The sequence below is a fragment of the Colossoma macropomum genome, unplaced genomic scaffold, assembly GCF_904425465.1.
Source record: "Colossoma macropomum unplaced genomic scaffold, Colossoma_macropomum, whole genome shotgun sequence".
Lineage (NCBI taxonomy): Eukaryota > Metazoa > Chordata > Actinopteri > Characiformes > Serrasalmidae > Colossoma > Colossoma macropomum.
Genome location: NW_023494803.1, coordinates 13,885,220 through 13,912,785, shown reverse-complemented (window position 1 = coordinate 13,912,785; position 27,566 = coordinate 13,885,220). Strand labels below are relative to the sequence as shown.

The window sequence follows — 27,566 nt, the reverse complement described above, 5'->3', positions numbered from 1 at the left end:
CAAAAGCAAGATAACAGCATTACGGTGCAGAATGAATGGAATCATTTCCAAACCAATTAACCTCTGACAGAACGGATGAGAGGACAGAATTGAGAGTGCTCGGGAGAGAGAGAGAGAGAGAGAGAGAGAGAGCTAACAGCAGTAGAAAGGTGAAGTTCAGAGTGTATGTCTATCCTCAGTGCGAGTGAGTGACAGGGAGGCTCGGAGAGTGATAAAGAGGACAAAGCAGCGGCCCTCAGGCTACAGGACACAGCAGGAGTGGACCACATCCATCCATCTCTCTCTCTCTCTCTCTCTCTCTCTCTCTCTCTCTCTCTCTCTGTCTTGGCTCATTCTCTATGCTGGGGTGCAGCTCTCGCCCAGCTGCTACTGCTCCATTTAGTTAATTAAAGGCTCCATTTGGAGCTGCAGCCTGCTGGCAGTGTGCATGCCAATCAATAGCTGCCTGATTCAGAGTGCGGGGGGGTGCAGTGGGGACGTACCCAGCATCCTCTACACCGCACCTAACACTATCCACACCGCACCTAGGGATACATTAGCAGCTAGCATCTTTAAGGCCAGAACTCTTTCACAAGAAACACTAACCATCATGACACTATGTCCACAATGACAACCCAACTTCAAATCTATCCACTTTCAGTAGAAACCCAACAACCACACCTCCAAAAGAACTACCATCTACAATAACTTCAGCTCCAGGAGAACCCCTAAAACCCTGAACAAAAACAACCCCAACCTCAATAACTCTACCTCCAGTAAAGCCTCAACAACCTCACCTCCACTTCCAGAAGAACCTCAAAAAACTTTCATCTAAAAGAATCCAAGCAACTCCTCTTCCAGAAGAATCCCAAAAAAACTTTCATCCAAAATAATCCAAACAACTCCTTTTCCAGAAGAACCCCAACAACTCCACCCCTAGCAATTCCTCTTACAGAAGAACTCCAACAACTCCACCTCTGACAACCCCTCTTCCAGGAGAATCCCAACAACTCTATCCCTGACAACCCCTCTTCCAGGAGCACCCCAACAACCCTACCTCTGGTAACCCCCTTCCAGAACCCCAACAACTCCGCCTCTGACAACCCCTCTTCCAGAAGAATCCCAACAACTCCACCTGACAACCCCTCTTCCAGAAGAACCCAAACAACTCCACCTGACAAACCCTCTTCCAGAAGAATCCTAACAGCTCTAGCTCTGAGACCTCCACCTCCAGAAGAACCCCAATAGCCCAAGCCGCACAAGAACCCCAATAACCGCAACTCCAACAGCTTCAGCTCCAGAAGAAACTCGACAGCCCCACCGCCAACTACTCTACCTTCAGAATCATGAGGTAGCATCTTGATGTCTTCAGCTCCAGAAGAACCAAAAAAGCCCACCTGTAACCCAACCTCCAACAGCTTAACTTTCTGAAGAACTCCCAAAGCACCACCTCCAACAACTCCAACTCCAGAGGAAACTGAAACTCTTCACCCCCAGAAGATACCAAATGATCTATTTCCTAAAAGACCCACAATGACCCCACATCTACCTCCAAACCAGCAACCTTACTTCCAGAAGAACCCCAAAAGTCCCACTTCCAGAGGATCACTCAATACCCTCAACTCAATGTAGTCTTAGCTGTTCACACTACAGCATCCATTTCAGATTCTGTTTTATCTTGCCTCCAGCCTGCACAGCAGAAACCATCTCTCAGAAAGCAAATATGATATGAGAAAATAGGAGATAAAATCAGAAATACAGCACATTCTTGGATGAAGAAAATTGCTCAGCCACTGCAGGTTATCTTATTCAGCCCTGAATAAGTTAACCCTCTGGGGTCCACAAACTCACCCACCTGTCAAATTCTCTGTTTCTATATGTGTTTCTGTATCTTTGTGATGATCCAGTGCAGAAATCTAGTTCAAACATTTCCTGAATCTGTAGAGTCGCCCTTTACATTCCATCTCATCACAAGATCATACGTGACTCACATCGGAGTTATGAGGCTATGAAGAGGGGCTGAGATACACGTCATCTGCCTCTTACTGTGTGGAACTGGTGGGTCCGTGTGTTCGTCTACATTCTGTGTGAATCTGACCAATGGACACGCACGCCGGAAACCCTTCATTCTTTATTCAGTCCTCATTGGACACTCATGTGAAATGGCGTGCAGAAAGTTTACAGCTGCTGAAGTTGCTGCAGTGGTTTTGGAAAGTAGTGATGAAGATAACAGAGCCTTTTGATATTAAACATATGAGTATCATGTTATATGAAGAGCCTTTAAAGGAGAGTTTAAGAAGAGATGCACAAATCGAGAGAATGTCCTCAGAACCCAGAGGGTTAAAATACAGTACTCTTTTTAATATGTGTTAAGTGCTCTGTAAGAAACTGTATCTCAAACAGAGAAATACCAGCTTTACTGCACACGTTTTTATGAGGTATATTCACTTGTTACTCTGCCTGTTTTGGCAGTGCAGGCCAAGCTTCCGCATCCAGAGTTATTTTCTGAGGAAGAGAAGAGATGGGGGTTGAGGTGGTCGGGTCCCTGAGGGCCGCTCAAGGAGATTCATGGGCTTTTCTGGCAGTGGTGTGACATCATCGTGTCCACATGCCCGCATGCATTAACCACAAGGCCGTGCTGGAATCGTTACGGCTCGTTAAGCTAGATGGGACCAGCACAAATGCACATTAGTCGATCGATACACTGCATCCTAACTAATAGGCTGTTAGTTAATTTAACAAAGAGGTTTGAGCCATCACTCTCCACGTTTCACAGAATCCATTCAGTCTCCAATTTCAGTTCATCAAATCATCTCCTTCATCATGGTCTGTGTCTGACGGTCTTCTTCAACACATACCGTCAAAAAGTGGTTACAGAAAACAAACTGTAATTATAAATTTGCGTTCAAGTCATTACACACTTACCTACAACAACATTTGTTTTATATAACCTTTTAAAAAAGGGTTCTTTGGAGTAATGCCATACAAGATCCACATTTGGTTCCATAAAGAACCTTTAAATATGAGATTCTTTAAAGAACTATTTTTGTAAATGACAGAGTGTGAAGAACTTCCAGAGGAACTTCAACAGTTCCACCTCCACAAGAATCCCAAAAAAGCCACTTCCAGAACAACCTCCAACAGCCCTACTTCCAAAACATCTCAGAAGAACAACAATAACCCCTCCAGCAATGTCACCTCCAAAAACACCACTTCCAACAGCCTCACCTCCAACACCTCCATCTCTAGAAGAACTTGAATAATTCACTTCCAACAACCCCACCTGCAGAAGAACCCCACCAAAACCCACCTCCCACAACTTTACCTTCCAAAGAATCCCACTAAACCCATTTTCAACAACTCCACTTCAAGAACATCACTAACCCCACCTTCAACAACTCTGCCTTCAGAAGAACCCAATAATCCCTCTCCAACAGCTCTGGAAGAACCCCACCAAGGCCACCTCCAACAACTCCACGTCTAGGACATACTCAACCCTCAAGAAAAAGGCTGGCAACCCCATCTACAAGAACACAACTTCTAGAAGAACCCCACCTCCAACAACCCCACCTCTAGAAGAACCCTACCAATCACACCTCCAACAGCTCTACCTCCAGAAGAACCCCAACAACCCCACTATTATAACAATCTTAATGACAAATAGCACTTCTAACAATTTTACAACTTTCTACCAATGTTTTGAAACATCTGTACAAAAGGCACGTGTTTTATTTTATAAATTATGAATATTTTAAGTACCACTTGTCCTAGAACCAAACGTCCAAGCCTGGAACCTTTATTTTTAGGAGTACATGGTACAGCAGCCCGTAGCTGTTCTGCTGTGCGCTTGTCGAAGTGTCTGTTTTAGTGCAGTGTCAGGGTTAGGCTGCAGGCTGTGGGTTGCGATCAGGCTGCAGCATCGTGTGGAGTTTGGGATGAGATGAGGATGAGGATGAGGAAGGACACTGTTGAGCCGTTAGCTCACAGATGAGATTTCTCTGTGTGTGTTCGCTCTCTTGGGCTGAAGCTCTCTGGAGGGCTGTCTGTATGTGTATGTGTGATATTTCCTGTCCTTTCTGAGCCCCCTGAGCGCTCCTATCAGCCCCCACTTCCACTCTGCTTTTCTCTGGTAGTTTTATTTGTGGCTGTTTTATTTGTGTCCCGGGAGAGGCGGCGCTCCGTATCTCTGTGGAGCATGCAGTGTGTGTGAGTGTGTGTGTGTGGGATTGGTTTATTGTGTCCCGGAGCGTCAGCGTGCCCTGCAGATAAGCCCCCCAGCGCTGCACACGGGATAACACTCAGCAACCCGAATCTACACACCATCTAAATGAAGCGTCAACCTTTAGCTGGGTCAACACACACAGACACAGAAATGGAGTTGTACATCACAATGATGACCAAACAGAGGATGTTTTGACCTAAATAGTTCAACCAAATGTCTAATTTACACAATTGTCCAGTTATCCCAAAGGCATTTGATCAGCCAAGACTGTCTGGTGTCCAAATTTTGCCTCTTCAGGTGGGCTCTACATCGTGAAACTTTCACACAATTTTAGATGCTTGAAACCTACATGAAACTAAATTGCACTTGAGTTGCAATGCGCCCTGCAACTCAATTGACTCTCAACATCCACAACAGTTGCAATTGTCTGAACTTAATGGAATAAGTTTCATGAAACAGCCAGTCAAACAGCAGCAACGCATAACATGACACATCAAACATCATTTCAAAGGATTGATTGCAAACAGCGTCAGCTCAATGGACAAGAAAACGAAAGAGAAGACACTCTTTACAATGCCTGAAATGGAGATACTCCTGACTTTTTTGCATGAGTTTGGTAGTTTTTCACTTTCTTGGTTTCTGGAAACTAGCATTTCTGAACTCAGCTGGTTTAACTAGCAAGCAAATGCTAACAGATGTTGAATCCCTAGATCAGTGTCCCGGTACCAGTACACCAAGCAAATGCTAGGAAATCTGTGTGTCCTCACCTTCAAAGCCTCGCTGCTCTCCACAGAGACACCATAATCCAAAACGTGGTCTGATAACACGGCAAGAGTCAGAGATCAGTTTAGAGATATATGAGTCAGGAGGAAATAAACTCCTCCATTCTAGACTCTGTTACTCTGTGACAGTAATTCATACTGATTATCCTGACGGTTGAGAGTGTTACCATTAAAATAAGATGAGATCATGGCTCTCATTGTTTTATGATAGTTTTGACAGATTTTGGCCTTAAACTCCATTTATGGTGGAGGGATACATAATACGCAGGGTGTTGTGAGGCATAATAGCCCCCAAAAAACTTATTATTTCAGATTTTTCATTATTTTCCATCATCAACATTCAGAACCACTCAGAAGTGTAGGTTCACTGGTGGTTTTGGATGGTGACCCCTGGTTCCTATCACCAACACTGTAAAGAAATCTGAACCATTTCACACCAAACCACTCTGAATCACTCTGTTTACATTTCACACACTGAATTATGGGGGAATTTTGAAAACTTGGTGAAATTCCCCTTTAATGCTGTGCCTGCAATGCACTTACTATAACATATTCACTCTCTGTGGGCTCCTTTTACGACTGTGTCCTCCTCCTCCTCCTCCTCCTGCTGCTGCTCCTGGAATAATTCAATCTGTGAGGGGAGATGGATGTGCGTCCCTGCGGAGCACTTACACTCTCCATTTCCTAAAGCACTTGATCAGATTAATTGATCGCTCCCCAAAGCCTCCCCCCGCCCCGCCAAAGCCCCTCCTCCACCCCCTTACAGCCCCTCAGGAGGCTCAGTGCCACAAATCGGGTTTGCATTGATGCTCTTATGAAATGCATCTTCGATTTTATTCAGCGCCACCAAGTCAAGTCAGAAAAAAAAATCAAAGAAAAAGAAAGAAATCTGCTGAAGAATGCAGAGCGAGACTCTCTGCTCCCTCAGAAACAGCCATAGCTGCACAAAAGGTGGCTGAAAAAAATGATTTTGGATCTCTGCTGAACCTCTCCTCACACTAAAGGGGAATTCCACCCACTTCCCAAGAACTGAAAGTGAAATGGTTCAGATTTCTTTACAGTGGTGGTGATTGGAACCAGGGGTCGCCATGACTACAACACAAATATAGACATTTTATTTACTATCCAAAACCACCAGTGAACCTACACGTGTCTTCTGAGTTTTATATGGAATGTTAATGATGGAAAATAGCGGAAAATCTGAAATCAGAAGTTTTCTTTGGGGACTGTTCTGCCTCACAACACCCTGCATATCATGTATCCTCCCACCTTGAATGGAGTTTAAGTTCTCAAAACTATCATAAAACAGTGTCTCAGACATCAGGCAGTGAATTTATAACCATTTCATGTAACAACTTCCTGTGAAGGAGCTTTTAGAGGTGGACGTCTGGTTTCTGTTCACCACTCCAGAACGGAGTGTTTCACACTGAACCACTCTGTTTACATCTTAACCATTTAATTATGCAGGAATTTAGAAATATTGGAGGAATTCCCCTTTAAAGTGATAGCTCAAACCAGACTTTTCCCACTAACCCCAAACGTCAGCATGTTTGGTGTCTGAAGTTTGTTTCTGTAGTTTTAGCACATGAGCTATGAGGCTATGTAGCTAAAAGTAATGTAAGCTTATACCCACCAATTAGTACAGAACTACCAGTCTATGTTTATAGATAACAGTGTCAGAAACCACATAATCAAGTCACTCTCTCTGTAACAGTGAGGCAGTGCTCCGAAGCTTTAGAAATAACAGCAGGACCATCTACAACACACACACTCACACACACCTAGCGCTCACTCTTATCAGCCTGCTGCATATGCTCCTCACACACACACACACACACACACACACACACACACACACATGCACAGTGGTACTCCAGCTAAGAGAGAGGTATAAGAGCACTCAGAGAAACTAAAAATATTCCTCCTCCCCCTCAGGTGCTCTAATATCACACACACACACACACACACACACACACACACACACACACACATACACACACTGCCCTTAACATTTAAACACTCCAGCATTCCTACAGCTCTTTTACCTACACACACATGCACACACACTCACACTCAAGTAGAACTGGGTATCATTCAAAATTCACACTAACTGGCCACTTTATTGGAAATACCTACCTTGTACTTCTACTAACTGGCCACTTTATTGGAAACACACACCTTGTGTTTCCACTAATGGGCCACTTTATCGGAAACACCCACCTTGGGCTTCCACTGACCGGCCACTTGATCGGAAACACCCACCTTGTGCTTCTACTAACTGGCCACTTTATTGGAAACACCCACCTTGTGCTTTCACTTACTGGCCACTTTATTGGAAACACCCACCTTGTGCTTTCACTAACTGGCCACTTTAGTGGAAACACCCACCTTGTGCTTTCACTAACTGGCCACTTTATTGGAAACACCCACCTTGTGCTTTCACTAATTGGCCACTTTATTGGAAACACACACTATGCGCTTACATTAGCTGGCCACTTTATTGGAAACACTCACATTGTGCTTCCACTAACTGGCCACTTTATAAGAAACACCAACCTTGTGCTTCCACTAACTGGCCACTTTATTGGAAACACCCACCTCATGCTTCCACTAGCGGGCCACTTTACTGACATTGCAAAAATAGCAGAACCCTTTTTGGTGTTATATAGAACCATATACACCACATTCTCCATCAATCTGAAGAACCATTTAAAAATGCAAAGAACTCTTTAAGCATGAAATGTTTCTATATAGAACCATTTTCTTTGCTAAAGAACCCTCAAAGAACCCTAATTTTAAAGAGTGTGTGATATCTAAAAGCTTTAGCAAACGTGGAAGTTGATGCCCATGCTGTGCAGCTCTAGTCTGGGGTGTGAACAGTCTCGGTGTGTCTGTGTAGTAAATGTGTGTTTGTGGTGTAAATGACGTTTAGGTGAGGAGTGTAAGCGGCGAATCTGGAGAGAAAAACACGCGGCGGCAGCCGCAGCAGCGAAATTAATAAGCAGAACAGCTGCATTAGATATGACAGCAACAATTTCATACAACACTTACTGTCGGCTGCCAGCGACTCGCAATACCAGCGCGGAGGAAAGAGAGACATTATTTTTTCAATAGCGCAGGCAGATTCATTTTAAAATTTGCTTTTAATAATTAATAGTGAAGCTTTCAGGGGGTTTTCACCTGGAAACAGAGACGAGCTCGCTCAGAGAGAGAGGGAGAGGTAGAGAGAGAGAGAGAGAGAGTACACACAGCTGATTCCTTTAACTGGAATGAATGGAACTATTTCCCCACTGAAGGAAGAACCGAACCTCTAACACATTCATTTATCTTCACTGCGCTCCTAAAGGACTTCTCTGGACAACAACAGCAGCTTCCCAGCAGGATCATGACAGCAGAGGGTCAAAGTGAGATGGACAGAATCCCTTCCTTCATGAGACAGTTTGTCTTTGAACTCAGGCTAAATTGAGTTATGGAATAACTAAAATTTGGGGGTAACGTGCCTGAAACCCCTCCATCAGCCAATCAGGGGGCTGGCCTTCTACCTACAGGCAGGAGCTGCCCAGAATTCTCCCCCTCCTTTGATCAGTCTCCCCTCATACTACCACCACATGTTGAAGGCTCAGTCCAAACTCACAAATCACAATCAATCGTGCGACTTTACATAGTTAATTGTGATTAACTGCACAACTTTGGGTAGTTAATTGCGATTAATTGCATGACTCTATGTAGTTATTTGCGATTAACCGCACGGCTGTATGTAGTTATATGTGATTAATTGCGCAACTTTATGTACTCAATGGTGATCAATCACACAACTTTACGTAGTTAATTGAGATTAATTGCATGACTTTTATGTAGATAATCGTGGTTAATCACACAACTTAATGTAGTTATTGTGATAAATCGCATGACTTTATGTAGTTAATCCCGATTAACTGCACGACTTTATGCAGTTAATCGTGATTAATTGTGAAACTTTATGTAGTTAATTACAATTTATTGCACAACTTTAGGTAGTCAATCGTGCTTAATCACACAACTTTATGTAGTTAATCGCAATTAATCGCACGACTTTATGTAGTTAATCGTGATCAATCACAACTTTATGCAGCTGATCACGATTAATCACACTAGTCTGCGGATTGTTGGGTCAGTCGGAGGAGAGAGAATTGAGTAGTGCGTGATCTTTGGTCTCTTGATCGCGTTTCAGGCCAGTCGGAGTTTATCAAACTTTTGATTTTTTCCGACTCAACTCTGAATGTAATCTAGTGTAAACTGATCAGAGACACAATCTGAATGGACTCTTGCAACAGCCAATGGAAACTGAGAACACACAAGAAAAAAATACACAAATAAACAAAGAAAAATGCCGAAGAATCTCTCACTTGTGGAGCAAACCTGTTTAATGACCTGAGTTTAAGGCACAATCGAGTTTATGTATGTTTAAAACTCCACATTGATCACATTTTAAATCTGAGCCTCACTCAAACATGTTTACCTGCTGCTTCTTTACTGTGTCAGCGTAAACGGCAGAGAAAACAGCAGCAGCTTTGAGCTGCTCCGTGTTGGTTCATTTGCGTCTCCTAGTAACGGGAGTTCATGCAAGTTCAGTGAGTTCAGTTCAGTTCAGCAACAAAGTTGAGTAGTGTGTGATCCCTAATCATTTAGTGTGTGATCCCCAATATTTCAGTCGCCCAAGTAAATCTGCAGAAACCAATCTGATGGTGTGAAATACCCAGTCTTTTATAATCTGTTAGGACGTTAAAAGTCATGAAGCGACCCCAAGGCTTTACTGGAAGTTAACACGTCCAGTGTTTTCCTCCGAACACTGTCGAGTGTAGTCTGTCCCGTATTAGCAGGGCTAACGCTGTTGGTGTTATGCTACGTTCACAAGTTTGCATTGAAAAAAAGTCATTCTTCACCACGGTGGGCGGTTGACTATGGCAGGAAGTTATGCAGACATTGGCATGGTGATCATGGTGCCAGCGAATATGGCTGATTATCAGAATAGAGCTTTCTCAGTGCAGAGTGTTTATTTAGGTGGAGAAAGGCAGGGGGCGCTCTGCACTCGCTTATTTGTGTTTTGAATTTCTGCTGTGGCTCTAAGGAAATGTAGCAAGACCTATGCCTCCCTGGGCTCAGGAAGGAAGCTAAACTGGCCACCTTTCAGTGGCTTCAGAACTGGACTTTTCAGTTCTTTTCTCCCAACTAAGCTTTTCAGCTCTTCAGTCTTTTCTTCTGTTGCTCGTCCCTCTCTCTCTCTCTGTTCCCTCTCTGCTATTTTTAAAGGCGTTCATGCCTGAGCACCTGAGCCGAGAGGGAAAGAGAGCTTGTTGCTCCACCTCTCCGTTACTGAACTCGCTTTGACCCGGGCGGCCAAGTTGCGGGATCGGAGGCAGCAGCCAGGAGGCGGGGCTCTGGACTCGTGCCCTATCCCCCACTTGCTTGCGGTTCTCCTATCCCCACCAGCCTTGCCCGGCTTCGTCCTCGCTCGGCTTCGTCCTGGCCGTCATTGGGGCCCGGGAGGCGGGCGCATGCCATAGAAAACAACAGAATATCTGGTTTGCTCTCGTCTCTATTGCAAACATGTGATAGCAGCGTCAGATGTGTGCTTGGCTTGCATGTGATATCACAGGCTGGATGTTCTCCGATGATTACTAAACTCTGGCAGTAACTACACACAGCCTTGGTTTTGTCAAGCTGCCTGGTAGAGTTTTGATATGGAGCTTCCTGCTAAAGATGCCTTTCTCCATCATTCACCGATTCAGAAAGTACAACTTCTAATCTAGTCTGATTCACATGAAGGCTGCCGAACTACGGGTCACTCATAGGGTCAAAAAGAACCTGCGTTAACGGCATTCATTTTTTAAACTGCGTTAAAGTGAGATGCATTAATGCATCATTATTGCGTTAACTTCGGCAGCCCTACTTTTAACCCTTTCCAAAAACAGCTGCATCACTGCTGTCCTGGCGGACTGCAGTGGAAAGTACGGTACCTTCCAGGCGATGCGGTTGCCCTTGGTGTCGTGCTCCAGAGCGATGGGGAAGTCTCCGCGCTCGTAGAACTTGCGGAAGGCCGTGGGTTTGGATGGACGCTCTCTGAAGGCTCCTGCAGCAGGAGGACCCACCACCTGTTCAAAAGAGGGAGTTATAGTGAATTATCTCCTCAGCCTGCAGGACAGCAGCGTTACAGCCAAAGTCCTTATAGGAAAGTCTGTTCACTCAGCGGCCATCTTGGTAACACCACCAGGCAGTTATTTCCAGGCATACAACAGCAGACTCCCTTTCTCTGGAAGGAGAGAGACCAAAATACTCCAAAGGTCAGATGACCGTTTTAAAAACATATTTGAAATCACTGATAAAATCAGACAAAATCATCATAAATAGTTGTTTGTAATGTTTAGCTCAGGTTGCTCTGGCTGCTGCGCTCGAGCGGATCTCTGGCTCTTTTCGTTGAAGGGCGGGACTTTCTCCGTAAACATATACCATGTTGGGTGTTAAGAGGTTTCCCATTCATATTCCAACAAGTGACCATCTCACCATCCTTTATAACATCTCTATTACATCTCACTCCTACTCTATAACACATTCAGTGTTGTGTTCAGTGTTTTGTTTTCAGAGCTAGACATTACTCTTCTGCCTCTCTATCTCTCTTATTCCCTCTTTTTCCTCTCTTTCCCTCTCTTCTTCCTCTCTCCCTCGCTCTCTTTCTGTCTCCCTCTATCTCCTTCCTCTCTCTTCCCCCTCTATTTCCTCTGTGTCTGTTCTTTTCTTTCTCTTCTCTGTCTATCTTTCTGTCTTTTGCTCTCTCTCTCCTTAATCTCTATCTTTTTCTTTCCTCTCTCCTTCCCTCTTCTGTCTCTCTCTCTCCCTGCCTCTCCTTCCTCTCTCCCCTTTCTTCCTCTCTCTGTATTCTTTTCTCTTGGTCTTTTCTCTCTCCCTCTCTATCTCTATTTTGTCTCTCTCTTTCCTCTCTCTCTCTTCCTTCCTCTCTATCTTTTTCTCTCTCTTCTGTCTCTCATTTCTCTTTTCTTCCTCTATCTTTCTCTTTTCCTCTCTCCTTCCTCGCTCTTTCTCTCTTCCTTCCTCTTTCTGTCTTTTTCACTCTTGCTTTTTTCTCTCCCCCTCTCTCCTTCCTCTCTATTTTATCCTTCTCCTTCCTTTCTATCTGTATTTTCTCTCTCTCCTTAATCTCGATCTCTCTTTCTCCCTCTCTGTCGTTCCTCTCTCTCTCTCTCTGTCTATTACCAAAACGCACAGCCACTGAAAGTCTGTGTGTGTGTGTGCGTGTGTGCGTGTGTGTGTGTGTGGTTGAGGTTTCTCTGATAAGGTCAGGCTGCACATCACCAGAAGCAACCCAATTACCTTCCTCACACACTCCCAAACACACACACACACACACGCATAAACATGTATGCACGCGTATATACAGCTGTGTATGAAAGTCAGAGAGCGCCCTCTACAGGATCTGCAGGGATGTTTCTCCACACCTCCAAAGTTCAGTCTTAGAAGTTGGTTGACTTCTTTTCATGAAAACATTTTGAAACACTCTGTTTTAAATATACAGATTGTAGGGTTTAAATCGATGTTGGTGACTGTGATGGTGTGGCATAGTAATGACTATGGTTACCGATATTGATGGATGGTGGTGGTGATGGCTGATGGCAATTGTGAAGGTGGTGATGGTTGATGGCAATTGTGATGGTTGGTAATGGAAATAATGCTGATGGTTGGTGATGGTGATTGTAATGGTTGCTGATGGTGATTGTGCTGATGGTTAGTCATGGTGATGATGGTTTTGATGACAGTGGTGGTGATGGTGGGGGATGACAGTGGTAGTGATAGTCATAGTGATGACTGGTGATGCTGGACGCTGTGGTAATGGTTGGTGATGGTGATTGTGATGGTGTGGTATAGTGATGGTAATGTCAAAGGTCTTGGTGATGGTGTGGTGTAGTGATGGTAATGTCAAAGGTGTTGATTGTGATGGTGTGGTGTAGTAATGGTAATGTAAAAATGTGTTGATTGTGATGGTGTGGTGTAGTGATGGTAACGTCAAAGGTGTTGATTGTGAGGGTTGGTGTAGTGATGATAATGTTAAAGGTGTTGATGGTGATGGTTGTGGTTGAGTGTGATGGATGTGATAGTTGAGGGTAATAGCTGATGATGCTGATATTGGTGATAACTTGTGATGATTGATCGTGATAGTGGTGATGGTTTGTGATTGTTAATGGTGATAATGGCGATGGTTTGTGATGGTGATGCTAGATGGTGATAGTAGTGAGGGTTAGTGATGTGATAGTTAATGGTGATAGTGGTGATGGTTTGCAATGGTTATGGTTAATGGTGATAGTGGTGATGGTTTGCGATGGTGATGGCTGATGATGGTGATAGTGGTGATGGTTAGTGATGGTTCATGGTGATAGTGGTGATGGTGAGTGATGGTTGCTGATGGTGAGAGCGGTAATGGTTTGTGATGTGATAGTTTATAATGGTGATAGTGGTGATGGTTTGTGATGTGATGGTTGATAATGGTGATAGTGGTGATGGTTAGTGATGTGATGGTTGATGGTGATAGTGATGATGGTTAGTGATGGTGATGGTTGATGGTGATAGTAGTGATGGTTAGTGATTTGATGGTTAATGGTGATAGTGGTGATGGTTTGCGATGGTGGTAGTGGTGATGGTCTGGGATGGTTATGGCTGATGATGGTTGGTGATGGTGATAGTGGTGATGGCTGATGATGGTTGATGATGGTGATAGTGGTGATGGTTAGTGATGGTTGTGATAGTGGTGATGGTTTGTGATGGTGATGGTTGATGGTGATAGTGGTGATGGTTTGTGATGGTGATGGTTAATGATAGTGGTGATGGTTTGCAATGGTGATTGTTGATGGTTTGTGATGGTGATGGTTGATGATTGTAACACTGATGGGGTGAGAGCTTTCAGGCTCTGTAAACTCACTAAAAAGTAGAGTTACTGACAGTGTTCTAGCACACATACACGTTCTCTTAGGAACCCAGATGTGCAGGCAGCTGCCTGATGGAACCGAAAGGGATGCTCAGGCTCTCCTGTGAGGAAGGAGGCTGTTGTGGATGAAAACTGGCTAAAAACTGAACAGCCTTAAGAGCTTTTCAGACCAATAAACTCATTCAAACGAATGTCCTTCCTGATGACAGTAATTTCTCAGAAGGTGAAAATGTGACATTCTCGTATTTTGCTCCATTTTTGTTAAATTTTACAGGCGACATGAACTCACTCGACCTACTGCTGTTGTCTTGGCAACAACCTCTAAGGGCCCGTATCCTAGTGTTTTTTCCCCCTGAGGTCCTCTTATGAGGTCTTATGTACCAAAAACATTATTCATTTCTACATGACCATTTTATGATAAATGTAAATGAGCTCTGTTCTGATTGGCTGCCTTGAGTTGTTCCTGGTTCAAAAAACAGTCCGAGTTGAAACACTTCTTATAACTGTATGGGAGGGGCTAAACTGCTGTAGACTGAATAGGTAGATATACATACATTATGGTACACTTTGAAACCTGAACAGATTACATAATACTTAAAACCCTTTAATTAAAAATTATGGTTAATTTTCCATCATATGGGCCCTTTAAAGACCTTCAGTGTGCTACATTCATTGTGGGGAAGTTTAGTTTATGGTTCATTTCGTGATTTAGTCTCTTCTGTGTGTTACTGTGTGTGTAGAGAAGAATAACACACACACACACACACACACACACACACACACAGCCCTCATCAGCAGTGAAATTACAGGCAAAAAGGTCAAATGTGTGCGCCCCCCGCAGGGATAATGCTTTAAATCAGGGAGCCGCTCTGGATTAGGAACAGAGTGAGCCCACGCTAAATCAAATCACACCGTTCTCCCCCTGACACCTCACTCTACCCCACTACACCACACCGGGCGAGAGACAGAGAGAGAGAGTAGAGAGAGAGAGAGCAGTGGGGGGTAAATGCAGACAGGGGAGTTGAGTGTGTGCAGCAGAGACACCCCCTGCTATCAAATGATTTATACACACTATAGCAGACTGTGACACGTGTGTGTGTGTGTGTGTTTGAGTCATCTGTTTCTCTTGGAGCTTGTTTAGCTCTTCTCCCTCCTCCTCACCCGTCTCTGCTGCACTGCTGTGCAAACACAATGACAAAACTCTCCGCACTGTTCTGTCTTTTAGTCCAGCCCATGCGGTCGGCCTGTGGTCGACCTGCGGTCACCCTCATGTAAATTTTGTACCTTACAAGGCGTCTGAACTTTGTGCAAAAAGGGCCTGAGGGCCGAAATAAGATTCACAAATGATTCAAAATATAGGGTGTACCAATAAGTACCAACAAGGATTAAGCTTAAACTTGAATTAAAGCAAAGTTTCTGTTAATCGTGTTGCACCAAACATTAAACCTAATTTAAAAATAATCAGGGTTACATTTAAACCATCATTGTAATCCTGGATTACTTTTCCAGTAAATTAAAATGAATCCTGTTGCACCATTACTTTAAACTTGGTTTAAATTTACGAAATGTGTTTAACCCTCTCAGGTGGACGATATCGTATGCAACATTAAAGGATGTCATACATAAAAGAACAAATCTTGAGAACACTGCTTGCGGCAGGTTAGCATTAGCCATGTTTACATGCAGCCCGATAATCCGTTAATAATCTGATTAATAGCTCAATCGGAATTGAATATGTCCATGTAAACACCTCAGTGTAACGTTTGAGGCATGGAGGCGGGATGCAAATGCGAGTTTTTATTGAAATGAGAGTCCATAAAAAAACAAACAAACAAACCAAACCACAAGCACGACAAGCAAACAAGAGACAAGATTACATTCACAATGCAAGACGAAGACTGAACAAACACAGGGGTATAAATACACAGAGGGGAAATGAGACACACCTGGGACTAATGAGGGGCGGAGCTACAAGCAGGTGGAACAGATAACAAGGGGGCAGGACCAGGGAGGAGACACAGAGCAACAACAAAAGCACATGGTACAAGAAAACAAAAGACACATGGCTACAACAGAGGGGAAGAAACAGACACTCAGAGGGAGAAAAGAAGGAATCCGTGACACTCAGATGGAATAGACTAGTCCGACTGAGACCATTCAGAATACAGTTTCTATCTGATTTAACAAGGTGTGTAATCCTGTAAATAATCCGTTAAACAGAAGAATAATATCCGTGTAAACGGCTGTATTCGATTACATTCCCAATCGGAGAGTTTAAGTACGTTCTGCACATGTGCGTCACATCTTAGCAAAAGTTTATAACGTTCAACATGGCAGGAGCAGAAACTGGTCCACAGAGGAGACGAAGTTTATGCTCTGAGTTTTAAATAACAGCGGTGGGACGGGCGTCCAGCTTATGTGTCTTAGAACATTAGAAATTTCCATCTAAATCAGCGGTTCTCAGTGTTGAGTTTTACGGCTGCAGTCTGGACTAAATGTGGTCAGTAAATGAAGCTGCAGGTCCAGTCAGAGAAGAAAGGCTCTTAAACTTTAGCTAACTTTCTTATCGCAGTGCAGCATTACACTGTAATTTTACAACACTGCTGCCACCATCAGGTGAAAGGAAGAACTGCAGCGTATTGGCCACTTAAAACACACTCTAAAACAGACGAAACGGGCAGATTACAATCTGTCTGGGGGCCGCATTTGGCCCTGAAGCTGGACTTTGGACACTCCTGAGTTAATCACACTGTAACGCTAACGTTATGAAGGTACACTCTTGATGCGAAAATGATGGTTCTTTAAGGCTTTTTTAGTATAAACAAGATTTCTATTTAAATCCATGAACACTCAAAGAACAATTTGCATGCTTAAAGCGTTCTTTGCATGGTGAAACGGAAACTTCAGATCAATGGAGAATGTGTTGTTTATGGTTCTACAGCACCAAAAATGTTCTTCTGTTGTTACAATGTCAAGCTTGTAACAATAGAAAAAAACCTTTTTTTGGTGCTATACAGAACCCTTTTCAAAACAGTTCTATGTAGAACTGTATACAACACATTCTCTGTCAATCTGAAGAACGATTTCACCATGCAAGAAATCCTTTAAGCATGCAAATGATTCCTTGAATGTTCATGGTTCTATACAGCAACTCAGTCTTTACTATCGAACTCTAGAAGAACCATTTGTCAGTGTGTAGAAAAAAGAATAAATATATAGTTTTATTTACTACACAGTTCTACAAATATGAATGAATATAAACCTTATTTCTGAAAAAGCTTAAAAAAGTAAGTCATTTGTTCTCTACATGGAAGATCATGGTTCAAGCCCATAGCAGAAAACAGAGAAATAAAGGACTAATTTAATATTAAACTGCTTGCTAAACAATATTGAATATTAGTTGCAAAATTATGAAAATATACCTAAAGGCACCTGAAGCTGAAGTCCAGAATGCCCCTGCTATAACAACAGAAACACCTTGATTTTTAATATGTGAAGTGAGTAGGTGTGGCTGTGGAGCTCTTGTCTATTAGCACATGAGAAGCTTTAGTGAAGAACCAGCAGTGAACCCACACCAGCAGGAGCTCACCAGTGCACATGTTTATAAGAATAACTTTTATGTTTTTTATGTGATTTCCATTAAAGATCTTTGAATCTTGAGCATGCACCTGAGTTTGAATCTTTTACAGACAAAATGTTTACAGTTTTCTCTCTTCAACGGTGGGACTTTGGCTCTTCAGCCAAAAATAGAATCACATTATTTCAACACCGCCGTGGCTTGTGGCAGAGCACAGACAAGACAACTGGCCTCTGAGCCAGAACAAAAACAGCCTCTCAAATCTGACCAGTCCAGGAGCAGAGGGAGAACCGGAGGAAGAACCAGAAGGGAGAACCTGAGAGACAGTGGAGAGCCAGCTGCTAACATAGACTAGCACTCGCTAGCGCAGTTTGTTGTGGCTGTAATTGAGAGAGATGGGTCACTATAACCTGAATGACCCCAGAGCTCAACAAGCCAACTCCACTCAGCACTGGGAGAGAGAGACAGAGAGAGAGAGAGAGAGAGAGAGAGACATAAAGAAAGTACTACTGCCAGTCAGGTTCACTGAGAGAAAATAAACAAAAATATTAAAAGTAAAATGCAAAAAAACGTGAGTATTGTTTTCAAAAGTATAAATTTAGGGGTTATAGTTTGATGATTTTCCATATATTTAGTGTATTACTGTCTCAGTTAATGTTTTAGGTTTAAATCAGTACATGATGTTTCTAAATGTACTTCATTGGTTATTAACAGTTGAGAGCGTCACTGTGAGATCGCAGTGTGAGCTAATTTAGCAGAAAGCTCTATGGGTCTGAAAACACAGTGTGAACGGTCACTGAGCTGCTGTAGGTCTCCGTATGAGACATAGCTAATAGCTGGACTGTTGGTGTGATCTGTAATATTTATTACATGATTAAACTGACCACACAGAAAACTCCTCATTAGAGGACGAATACAGAAATCCAGGCTTACGGTCAGTTTGTATTGCTCCTTTATTATTTCTGCAGCCTTTAAACAGTTTTCAGGAGTGAGGCGGAGAATCTGCCACTGTGCTCCTGATAGAGGCCCTTTTAAAAAATATGAATATGAAGATAAAGGAGCTGATCTGTTTTATAACAAAGGAACAATCATCCCTATGTTTTTAATTTGTTGAATGAAACTTTGCAAGACCAATATTTGCAGATTTTCATTTCCCAACTAATCGATTAATCAAAGTCACAACGGAGCAACTAATCAAATAATTGAAGTCATAATTGACCAACAGATCAATCAAATTAAGTCATAACAGACCAATTAACTGATTTATCAAAGTCACAATGGTCCAACTAATTGATTTTTATTAAAGTCATAATGGACCAACTAACTGATTTATCAAAGTCATGACCAACTAATCGATTATTCAAAGTCATAATGGACCAACTAATCAACTTACTAAAGTCACAATGGACCGAATAATCGATTAATCAAAGTCATAATGGACCAGCTACAATGTGTATGTGTGTGTGTATGTGTGTGTGTGTACGTGTGTGTGTGTATGTGTGTGTGTGTGTGTGTATATGAGAATGTGTATGAGTGTGTGTATGTGTGTGTGTGTGTGTATGTGTATGAGCATGTGTATATGATGTGTGTATATGTGTGTGTGTGTGTGTGTGTGTATATGATGTGTGTGTGTATGTGTGTGTGTGTATGTGTGTTACAGAGTGAATGTACCGGCTCAGACACGCCGGAATCTCACCGTGGCAGAAGTGGGCCGAGCTGATTCCTCTCCAGCGAACACAAAGCCTCCTCTCCAGAAGAGAAAACACTGCACTGAAGATAACCAGCTTTACACACACACACACACACAACGCTCAGCTTAACCACAAACACGGCGGGGGGCACACGGGGAGAGGGGGTGAATACGAGAGTACAAGGCAACAAATCCCACCGTACACACTAAATTAAGGCTTTACAATTTCGGCACTTTTCAGTACCGACAGCAGCTGCATTTATTTTAATTATTCATTCAGTCACTTGTTATTTACAGAGAAAACACTGACCTACACACGGAACTCACTGCTGTGGATTTCTACTCTATTTACATTTAATTAACTCCAATTTTGAGAAACGGAGAAACTCTCAAAGAGTATGATGAAGAACCTCCCAAAGGAGCCAAGACTCAAGAGAATGAGGAAGAACCTCCCAGTGGAACCAAGACTCAAAAGGAGAAACTTCCTAAGAAAATGAGGATGAACAACTGAAAAGAACCCAGACTAATAAGGAGGAATGTTCAAAGAGAATGAGGAAGAACGACTAAGGAACCAAGATTTAAAAGGGAGAATCTCTATAAGAGCATGACGAAGAACCTCCCAGCGGAACGAAGACTCAAAGGGAAAAACTTCATAAGGAAGAACCGCTGAAAGGAACCAAGACCAAAAAAGAGGAGCTCTCAAAGAGTATGAGGAAGAACTACTGAGGAACCAAGACTCAAAAGGAGACTCTCCCATAAAAGCAAGAGGAAGAACCTCCTGAAGGAACCAAGACTTAAAAGGAGAAACTCTCTAAGAGCATGAGGAAGAACCTCCTGAAGGAACCAAGACTCAAAAGGAGAAAGTCACTAAGAGCATGAGGAAGAACCTTCTAAAGGAACCAAGACTTAAAAGGAGAAACTCTCTAAGAGCATGACGAAGAACCTCCCAGTAGAACCAAGACTCAAAAGGAGAAACTCTCCAAGAGCATCACAAAGAACCTCCGAGCAGAACCAAGACTCAAAAGGAGAAACTCTCTAAGAGCATGACGAAGAACTTCCCAGCAGAACAAAGACTCAAAAGGAGAAACTCTCTAAGAGCATGACGAAGAACTTCCCAGCAGAACAAAGACTCAAAAGGAGAAACTCTCTAAGAGCATGAGGAAGAACCTCCTGAAGGAACCAAGACTTAAAAGGAGAAACTCTCTAAGAGCATGAGGAAGAACCTCCTGAAGGAACCAAGATTTAAAAGGAGAAAGTCTCTAAGAGCATGAGGAAGAACCTCCTGAAGGAACCAAGACTTAAAAGCAGAAACTCTCTAAGAGCATAAGGAAGAACCTCCTGAAGAAACCAAGACTTAAAAGGAGAAACTCTCTAATAGCATGACAAAGAACCACTGAGAGGAACCAAGACTGAAAAATAGAACCTTCCTGAGAGCATAAGGAAGAACCACAGGAATTATTTGAGGTGTGGTTTTGTCTTCAGTGGTTTCCCTCTTGGCTAAAGGTTCTTATGGAGGATTATTTCTGCTGGCTCTCCACTTCAGATGAAGTTCTTCTTGTGTAAATGTGAACCCTCTTCAGAGGTCAGAAGGTCAGGTCAGCTTTATGGATCTGTAAAGGCCACTGAAGGACAGTGTCCATCTCTGAGAGTATTGACGTGAGGAGACATGTCGTGTGTTGGAGTTATTGATCTGCTCTCTGTTCTCCTGACGAGTAACACACAACCCCGCGGCCTTGATCTGACGGGAGGGAAATGCGCAACACCTGCTCCACCAAAGCCCCCCGACAGAAAGCATGCTGGGATTCATGAAGGACAGCCGAAAGCGCTCTCCACAGCTACAGCCACTCCATCTCCACAGAGCGTTCAGCATCATCAAGGAGATAAAGGCCTAAATCACATCTTAGAATTTATCTGCTTTTTAGTAAAAATCTATTTAATCAATCAGTAAAAATGGAAAACTATGTTATGGCTAAAACATCTAGAAGCCTGAATTCAGTCCATGTTTATAGATCACAGTCATACAGTATCAGAAACCACATAATCAAGACTATTAGAGAAACTGAACAACTACATATAGTTTTAGTTGAGTGTACCACTGAACATTATGACCATTTTTTGAACATTTTTAAACACTGTGTCCACTCACTGTCCACTCAATTAGACACTCCTACCTTGTCAGTCCACCTTGTAGATGTAAAGTCAGAGACAGTAGCTCATCTGCTGCTGCACAGTTTGTGTTGGTCATCCTCTAGTCCTTCATCAGTGGTCACAGGACGCTGCCCACAGGACGCTGTTGGCTGGATATTTTTGGTTGGTGGACTATTCTCAGTCCAGCAGTGACACTGAGGTGTTTCAAAACTCCAGCAGCACTGCTGCCTCTGATCCACTCGTACCAGCACAACACACAAACACACCACCACCACGTCAGTGTTACTGCAGTGCTGAGAATGATCAACCACATATCCACCCAAATAGTACCTGCTCTGTGAGGGTCCATGGGGGTTTACAGGGTGAAAAGGGGGCTAACAGAGTATGCAGACAAACAGATGGAGGTGGTCATAATGTTATGCCTGATCAGTGTAAGAAAACGCTGGTGAATGTCAGAATCTGAAAACTGCGCAAGTTGGTTTAAGAAGAAATTTCTTCTTAAGAACGGTTGGAGAAGAAGGCCCAGTGATCCTTTAAGACCAAACACAGAAACACACGTCTAAACTCTCATTCACGCACTGAAAAAACTAAATTATTAGTTAACTCTAATAACCCTGGTCACCAAACTATTAGGTTTAGGTACAGGGTACACTCTATATAGGGTACATTGGGAGTGAGGGTGAAAATGTAGTCAATGTATTGCTTTAAATAGGTTTTAAGCAGGGTACAATTGGGGTAAAGGTAAAAACTGTGTCACCAAACTATCGCTTTAAATATTTTTAAATAGGGTACACTTTAAATAGGATACATTTTGGGTAAAATATAATGCTAAAGTATCATTTCATATATTTTTAAAGAGGGTAAACAGTGTCTGCTTAAAATGGGGTACATTTGGGGTAAGGGTGAAAAACGTGTCATCAAACTATCGCTTTAAATAGTTTTAAATAGGGTACAGTACAAATTAGGTACATTTAAGGTAAGGGTGAAAATCATGTTATCAAACTATCGCTTTAAATACTTTTAAATAATGTACATTTGGGGTAAGGGTGAAAATCTTGTTAACAAACTATCGCTTTAAATACTTTTAAATAGGGTACATTTAGGCTAAGGGTGAAAATGTATCACCAAACTATCGCTTTAAGTGGTTTTAAATATGGGGTATGCTTAAAATAGGCCACATTTGAGGTAAGGTTGAAAATTGATCATCAAACTATCGCTTTAAACGGTTTTAAACATGGTCTGCTCTACACATAAACCCTTTGGGGTGAGGCTGAAAATGCATCGCCAAAGTATCTCTTTAAGTGATTTTAAACAAGGTAAATAGTGTCTTGTTTAAATTACGGTAAGGCTGAAAATCGCCTCTCCAAACTATCGCTTTAAACTGAGGTTCGATGCTGTTTTTTCGCTCATTTCTCAGAAAAGCCTCATTGATGTAGCTCCTGCTCCTCCAGAGCGGGCCGGTGGTGAGTAGCCTTATCTTCAGAGCGTCAGAATGTTGCATATTGATTGTGTCTTTGTGCGCCGCGCGCTAACCGCTATTGACAAACACATCCAATCATCTTTTCCTAAACCAGCTGTCCATAAAGAGCAACAATCCAATCCCAATCACACGCTCCGCACACGGGTTATCTGGAACCGTTCTGATAACAATCACACATACCACAACGGAGAGAGAGAGCAAGGTGCAAACTCTTAACCCAGACGCTTAAAACGATAGTTCGACCACCCGGTTCCCCCACCATTTCCCTACGTGTAACCGCTCAGCCAAGACACTGAAGCTACGAGGTACATGTATTGTGTAGAATGTGTTCAATATGGTTCTATATAGCACCATAAAGGGTTCTGCTATTGTTGTAATGTCAAGCTTGTATATAACAGAAGAACCTTTTTGGAGCTATGTAGAACCCTTTTCAAAAAGTGCTATATAGAATCATATACAACACATTCTCCATCAATCTGCCAAACCATTTCATCATGCAGAGAACCATTTAAGCATGCAAATGGTTCTTCAAGTGTTCATGGCTCTATATAGAACCAATGTCTTTACTAAAGACACCCTGAAGAGCCATCTTTTTTAAGAGCGTAGCTGACGGGTAATGAAAGCTTGTAGGCCACCAACTAGCATTGTGCTAACTACAGGCTAAAAATGGCTAGAGGAACATTGGGCCTTGTTCACCAGCCGTTCTTAGGAAGAAATTTCTTCTTAAACCCACTTACACAGTTTCCAGAGACTCTGACATTCACCAATGTTTTCTTATTTGGGATTTGTTCTTAGGTAAGAACAGAATCTACAAAGGTGAGAACAGTTCTGTGCTTCATGAATCTGACGTAGACTTTTTCTTAGGCCCTTTCTCAAGAACACATTTAAGAACAAACATAGGGAGATATTGGAGAACGAAGCTCATGCAGAGAACTTGGAGAGAGAATCATCACTCTGAAATGTCTTCTGGGTTTCTCCAGCACTAGAGGGTGCTCCTGAGCGAGTCCAAAACCAATGGGTTAAGATGGAGCATTTGAGTAAAATCATAGTTCAAAAATGCTTAAACATTTTTAATATAAAAGAATACATTTATTACCTGAACACTGAACAACATAAAACATTTTAACACCACTGTAATATTTTTAAGAGCTTTTAAACTCGAGTTATAGGAGTTTAAAACAGCGCCTCATGTACGTTCATGACGTTCATTGAGCACGAACAGCCAATGAGCTGCTCCGCTTGCCAACCAATCAGCACTCAGTAGCAGTAATGCTAACCAATCAGCACTCAGTAACAGTAATGCTAACCAATCAGCACTCAGTAGCAGCAATGTTAACCAATCAGCACTCAGTAGCAGTAATGCTAACCAATCAGCACTCAGTGGCAGTAATGTTAACCAATCAGCACTCAGTAGCAGTAATGCTAACCAATCAGCACTCAGTGGCAGTAATGCTAACCAATCAGCACTCAGTGGCAGTAATGTTAACCAATCAGCACTCAGTGGCAGTAATGTTAACCAATCAGCACTCAGTAGCGGTAATGCTAGCGTGGTACTGCCCAAAACCCGTTTGCTGTAGAAAAACAGAAACATACAGGTGAGTTTTCTTTGCTTTTTTAGTTCTTTCTACTTTCTAAAATTAAAGGAAAGTTCTGGGCGAGTGAAACTATTTTAACTTTTCGTTTGTATTCACCCCCATTCATTGAGAACTCACTTGTGGGGGCCCTCTGCTGTTTTGAAGTCCTGTTTTTGATATAATGGGGGAAATAGGAAGTGGCCAGGCTCCTCATAAACCAGCTCTGGTCCAATGGGTTTGGCTTGTGCTTTTGAAAATTGATGGAGTATAAGCTTTCATTACCTGTTAGCCACATTAGCCTCATAGCTCCAGCGCTAAAAATAAAGAAGCAAACCAAACTCGTATGGGCATATGGGAGATACGCGTTTTGATTTTTGGCTGAACTATCGCTTTAAGACGTGCATCCCTGTAGGTAATTAAGTCAGCTCATTTGGGGCTGCGTATTAGCAGACGGCGTTCTAATCCCAGATAACTCCAAAAGCAGCAGAGATAATTCTAATAACATGAGGAGCAGAAGTTCCTGCGCTGTGCTAACGCTAGTTACTGTAATTTGCATATTAGCCTCTAAGCTTTAGCGCCTTCGTGCCGGCCGCCTGGGAGAAACGACCGGGCTGAATTCGGCTGGAGACAGAGACTGGGAGATAAATTGGAGGCTAATTTATAGAGCAGGAGGAGAATGGTGGAGCAGAACGGCGATAAAGAGCGGCGAAGGCCTTTTACAATAACAGTGAGCAATAGCAGCAACTCTACAGGCGCTGTAGCTCCATTAGAGCTTCCTGCCGCCTAACGCGCAGACTAAGTGGCCAGAATAAATGGAGTTTGGGTGAAAGTGGTGAACTTTCGCTTTTAAAGCTTCCTAATGGACTTTCTGACGGAGCTCGCAAGCTGGGCGGCGGAACGGTGTAGCACAGACAATGCAAACACGACCGCGAGGGCTAGTAATTCATGCTCTGTGAGCGGAGGCTTTCACACTGAAACCGTTGCAGTAATGCTGTCCTTCTGCTGAAAGGTCACCCACAGTCATGCTAATCACATAAAAGCCTGCTTTATGGCCCTCGCCGTCGATTCATCATTAAACGCCGTCTGTGAGCAAGGTGCCTGTGAAGTGCCACCGTGAGGAGAAACACAGCGCTCTGACAGTCTGAAGAGAAGGGCAGGGGCCGTACTACTGAAACACCCCAACTCTGAAATCTGATCTGTTTAGTCTGCACGACGACTTCAGTACGGACTGAATTTATAACAGTCACTATTACAGAATAGCAGTTCATAACCTTATCCATTAATAGACTTCTTCTCTTTCTGTCCTAAGTTAAGATCTGACAGGTCAACATCTTATCTCCAGTTAGGAAATCTTAACCTACTCGATCGAAGTCGATAATCAGCTGTCATGTCTGTTACCTAGCAACCAACCACACACACACACACACAGCTGAAATGTATATCCACTATCAAAATAATGCTAAAAATGCTGCCGTTACTGATTTAAAAAAGGTCAAGTGTGATAAGCTGTAAGTTCTGAATACTGTGAGAGCGCCCCCTGCTGTTTATCAGAACATCGCCGCTCCCCAGTTTCAGTCTCTAACGTTATTCCTCCTAATAAACAGACACACGTTCAGCTCTGTCTCCTCATTATTCACCACCATCACTGTAATATTTTATCATCAACATTAACACACGAAGGTAATAAGAGGGACGGTGGAGATCGAGACTACAGCGTCTGAGATTTTTAAAACGCAGAGTTAGAAAAGAAAAACATCTCACAGTGAAAGCAGCGTTTTAAAGTATAAATAAATGTAGCGTCATTATGCTAGTAGTGAACTATGCTGCCTGACACAGCTGCCTAAAAACGATAGAAACGGTGGAAACGGACACTTACACAGGAAACAAATAGATAAACAGAAACAAACAGAAACGGACACTTAAACAGAAGTTAGGACACTGTTGGCGTTTATCCTAAAGTTAGGACAGTGTTTAGGAGATTTAGTCTAGTTAGGATGTTTGTGTGATACTGTTTTCGTATCTGGAGTTAATGTGATTTTAACACAGCAGAGAAAAGTATGATGTGTATTGTTCAGACTACCATGCTGTTTTTCTCTGTGTGGTGAGCGAATCTATGAACAAACAACAGAACAGAGTTTAGTTGTATTCACTAGTTAACCATTTACAATGAGCACACAAACACAGCACGACTCTGCTAACTCAGTATAACTAACACTTGCTAACACTGCTAACAAAATTAGCTAACACCAGTTCACTCTGCTACTTAAATAAAACTAATGCTAGCTAACTCTATTTTCAGTAACCACCTAACTTTGTTGATTGAAAATAGCTCACGCTAGCTAGCTCTGCTTACTGAAAACAGCTAACATTCGCTAACTCTGCTATCTGAAAACAACTAATGTCAACTATCTCTGCTAAATAAAAATAGCTAATGCTAGCTAACTCTGATAACTGAAAACAGCTAAAACTGCTACCGGACAATAGCTAACCTTAGCTAACTCTGCAGAGTAAAAGCTAACCCTAGCTAACGGAACAGCACCATCATTTAATCAAAATGGCTGTGCAGGCGAGTGAAGAGAGGGTTTCAATCTTTGCTGCTGCGCTGCGGGAAGCTGAGAGCATGCAGGAAAAAATATACAGATATTAATATTTCCACTCACAGATTGTGCAGTCAAGGATTTCCAGAGTAGCGTGTGTGTGTGTGTGCGGTTGATCAATAGAGCTGGTGTTAGGATGCAGGTGTGCAGGCTGAAGGTGCTTCGCATGACTCAATCTCCATCAGACACGACAAACCTAATTACAGCAAGACAGAGCAGGGCAGAGTGCTAATGAGGAGAGCAGAGCAGAGGGCTGATACTCCTCTACTCCTCTTTTCTTCTCTTCCTCTCATTTTTTACTTATTCTCCTCTCCTCCTTTTCACTTTTCCTCCTCCCTTTCCTCCCTCTTCCTCTCTCGTTCTCTCCCCTCTTCTCCTTCTTTCTCTCCTTTTTATTTCTCTTCTCTTCTCCTCCTCTCTCCCAGCTCCAGCTGATGTTTTCTCTTCACAGTGAGGTAGTGACCTCCACTCACAGTATGAAATGATCTTCACCCTCACAGTGTGTGAAAGGCCACCTTTTCCGTGTAGAGAGAGTCTGAGGGCTTC

The 27,566-nt window shown here is 42.7% G+C and overlaps 1 protein-coding gene across 1 annotated transcript in view; it reads right to left on the bottom strand.

Annotated features, from left to right (window-relative positions):
• Positions 1-27,566, bottom strand: part of pacrg (PARK2 co-regulated) — a 113,192-nt gene that overhangs the window by 73,174 nt on the left and 12,452 nt on the right. Inside the window, exon 2 of the mRNA XM_036593991.1 lies at positions 10,980-11,114. Coding sequence (XP_036449884.1) covers positions 10,980-11,114 — 135 coding nt within the window. The remainder of the gene's footprint in view (positions 1-10,979; positions 11,115-27,566) is intronic.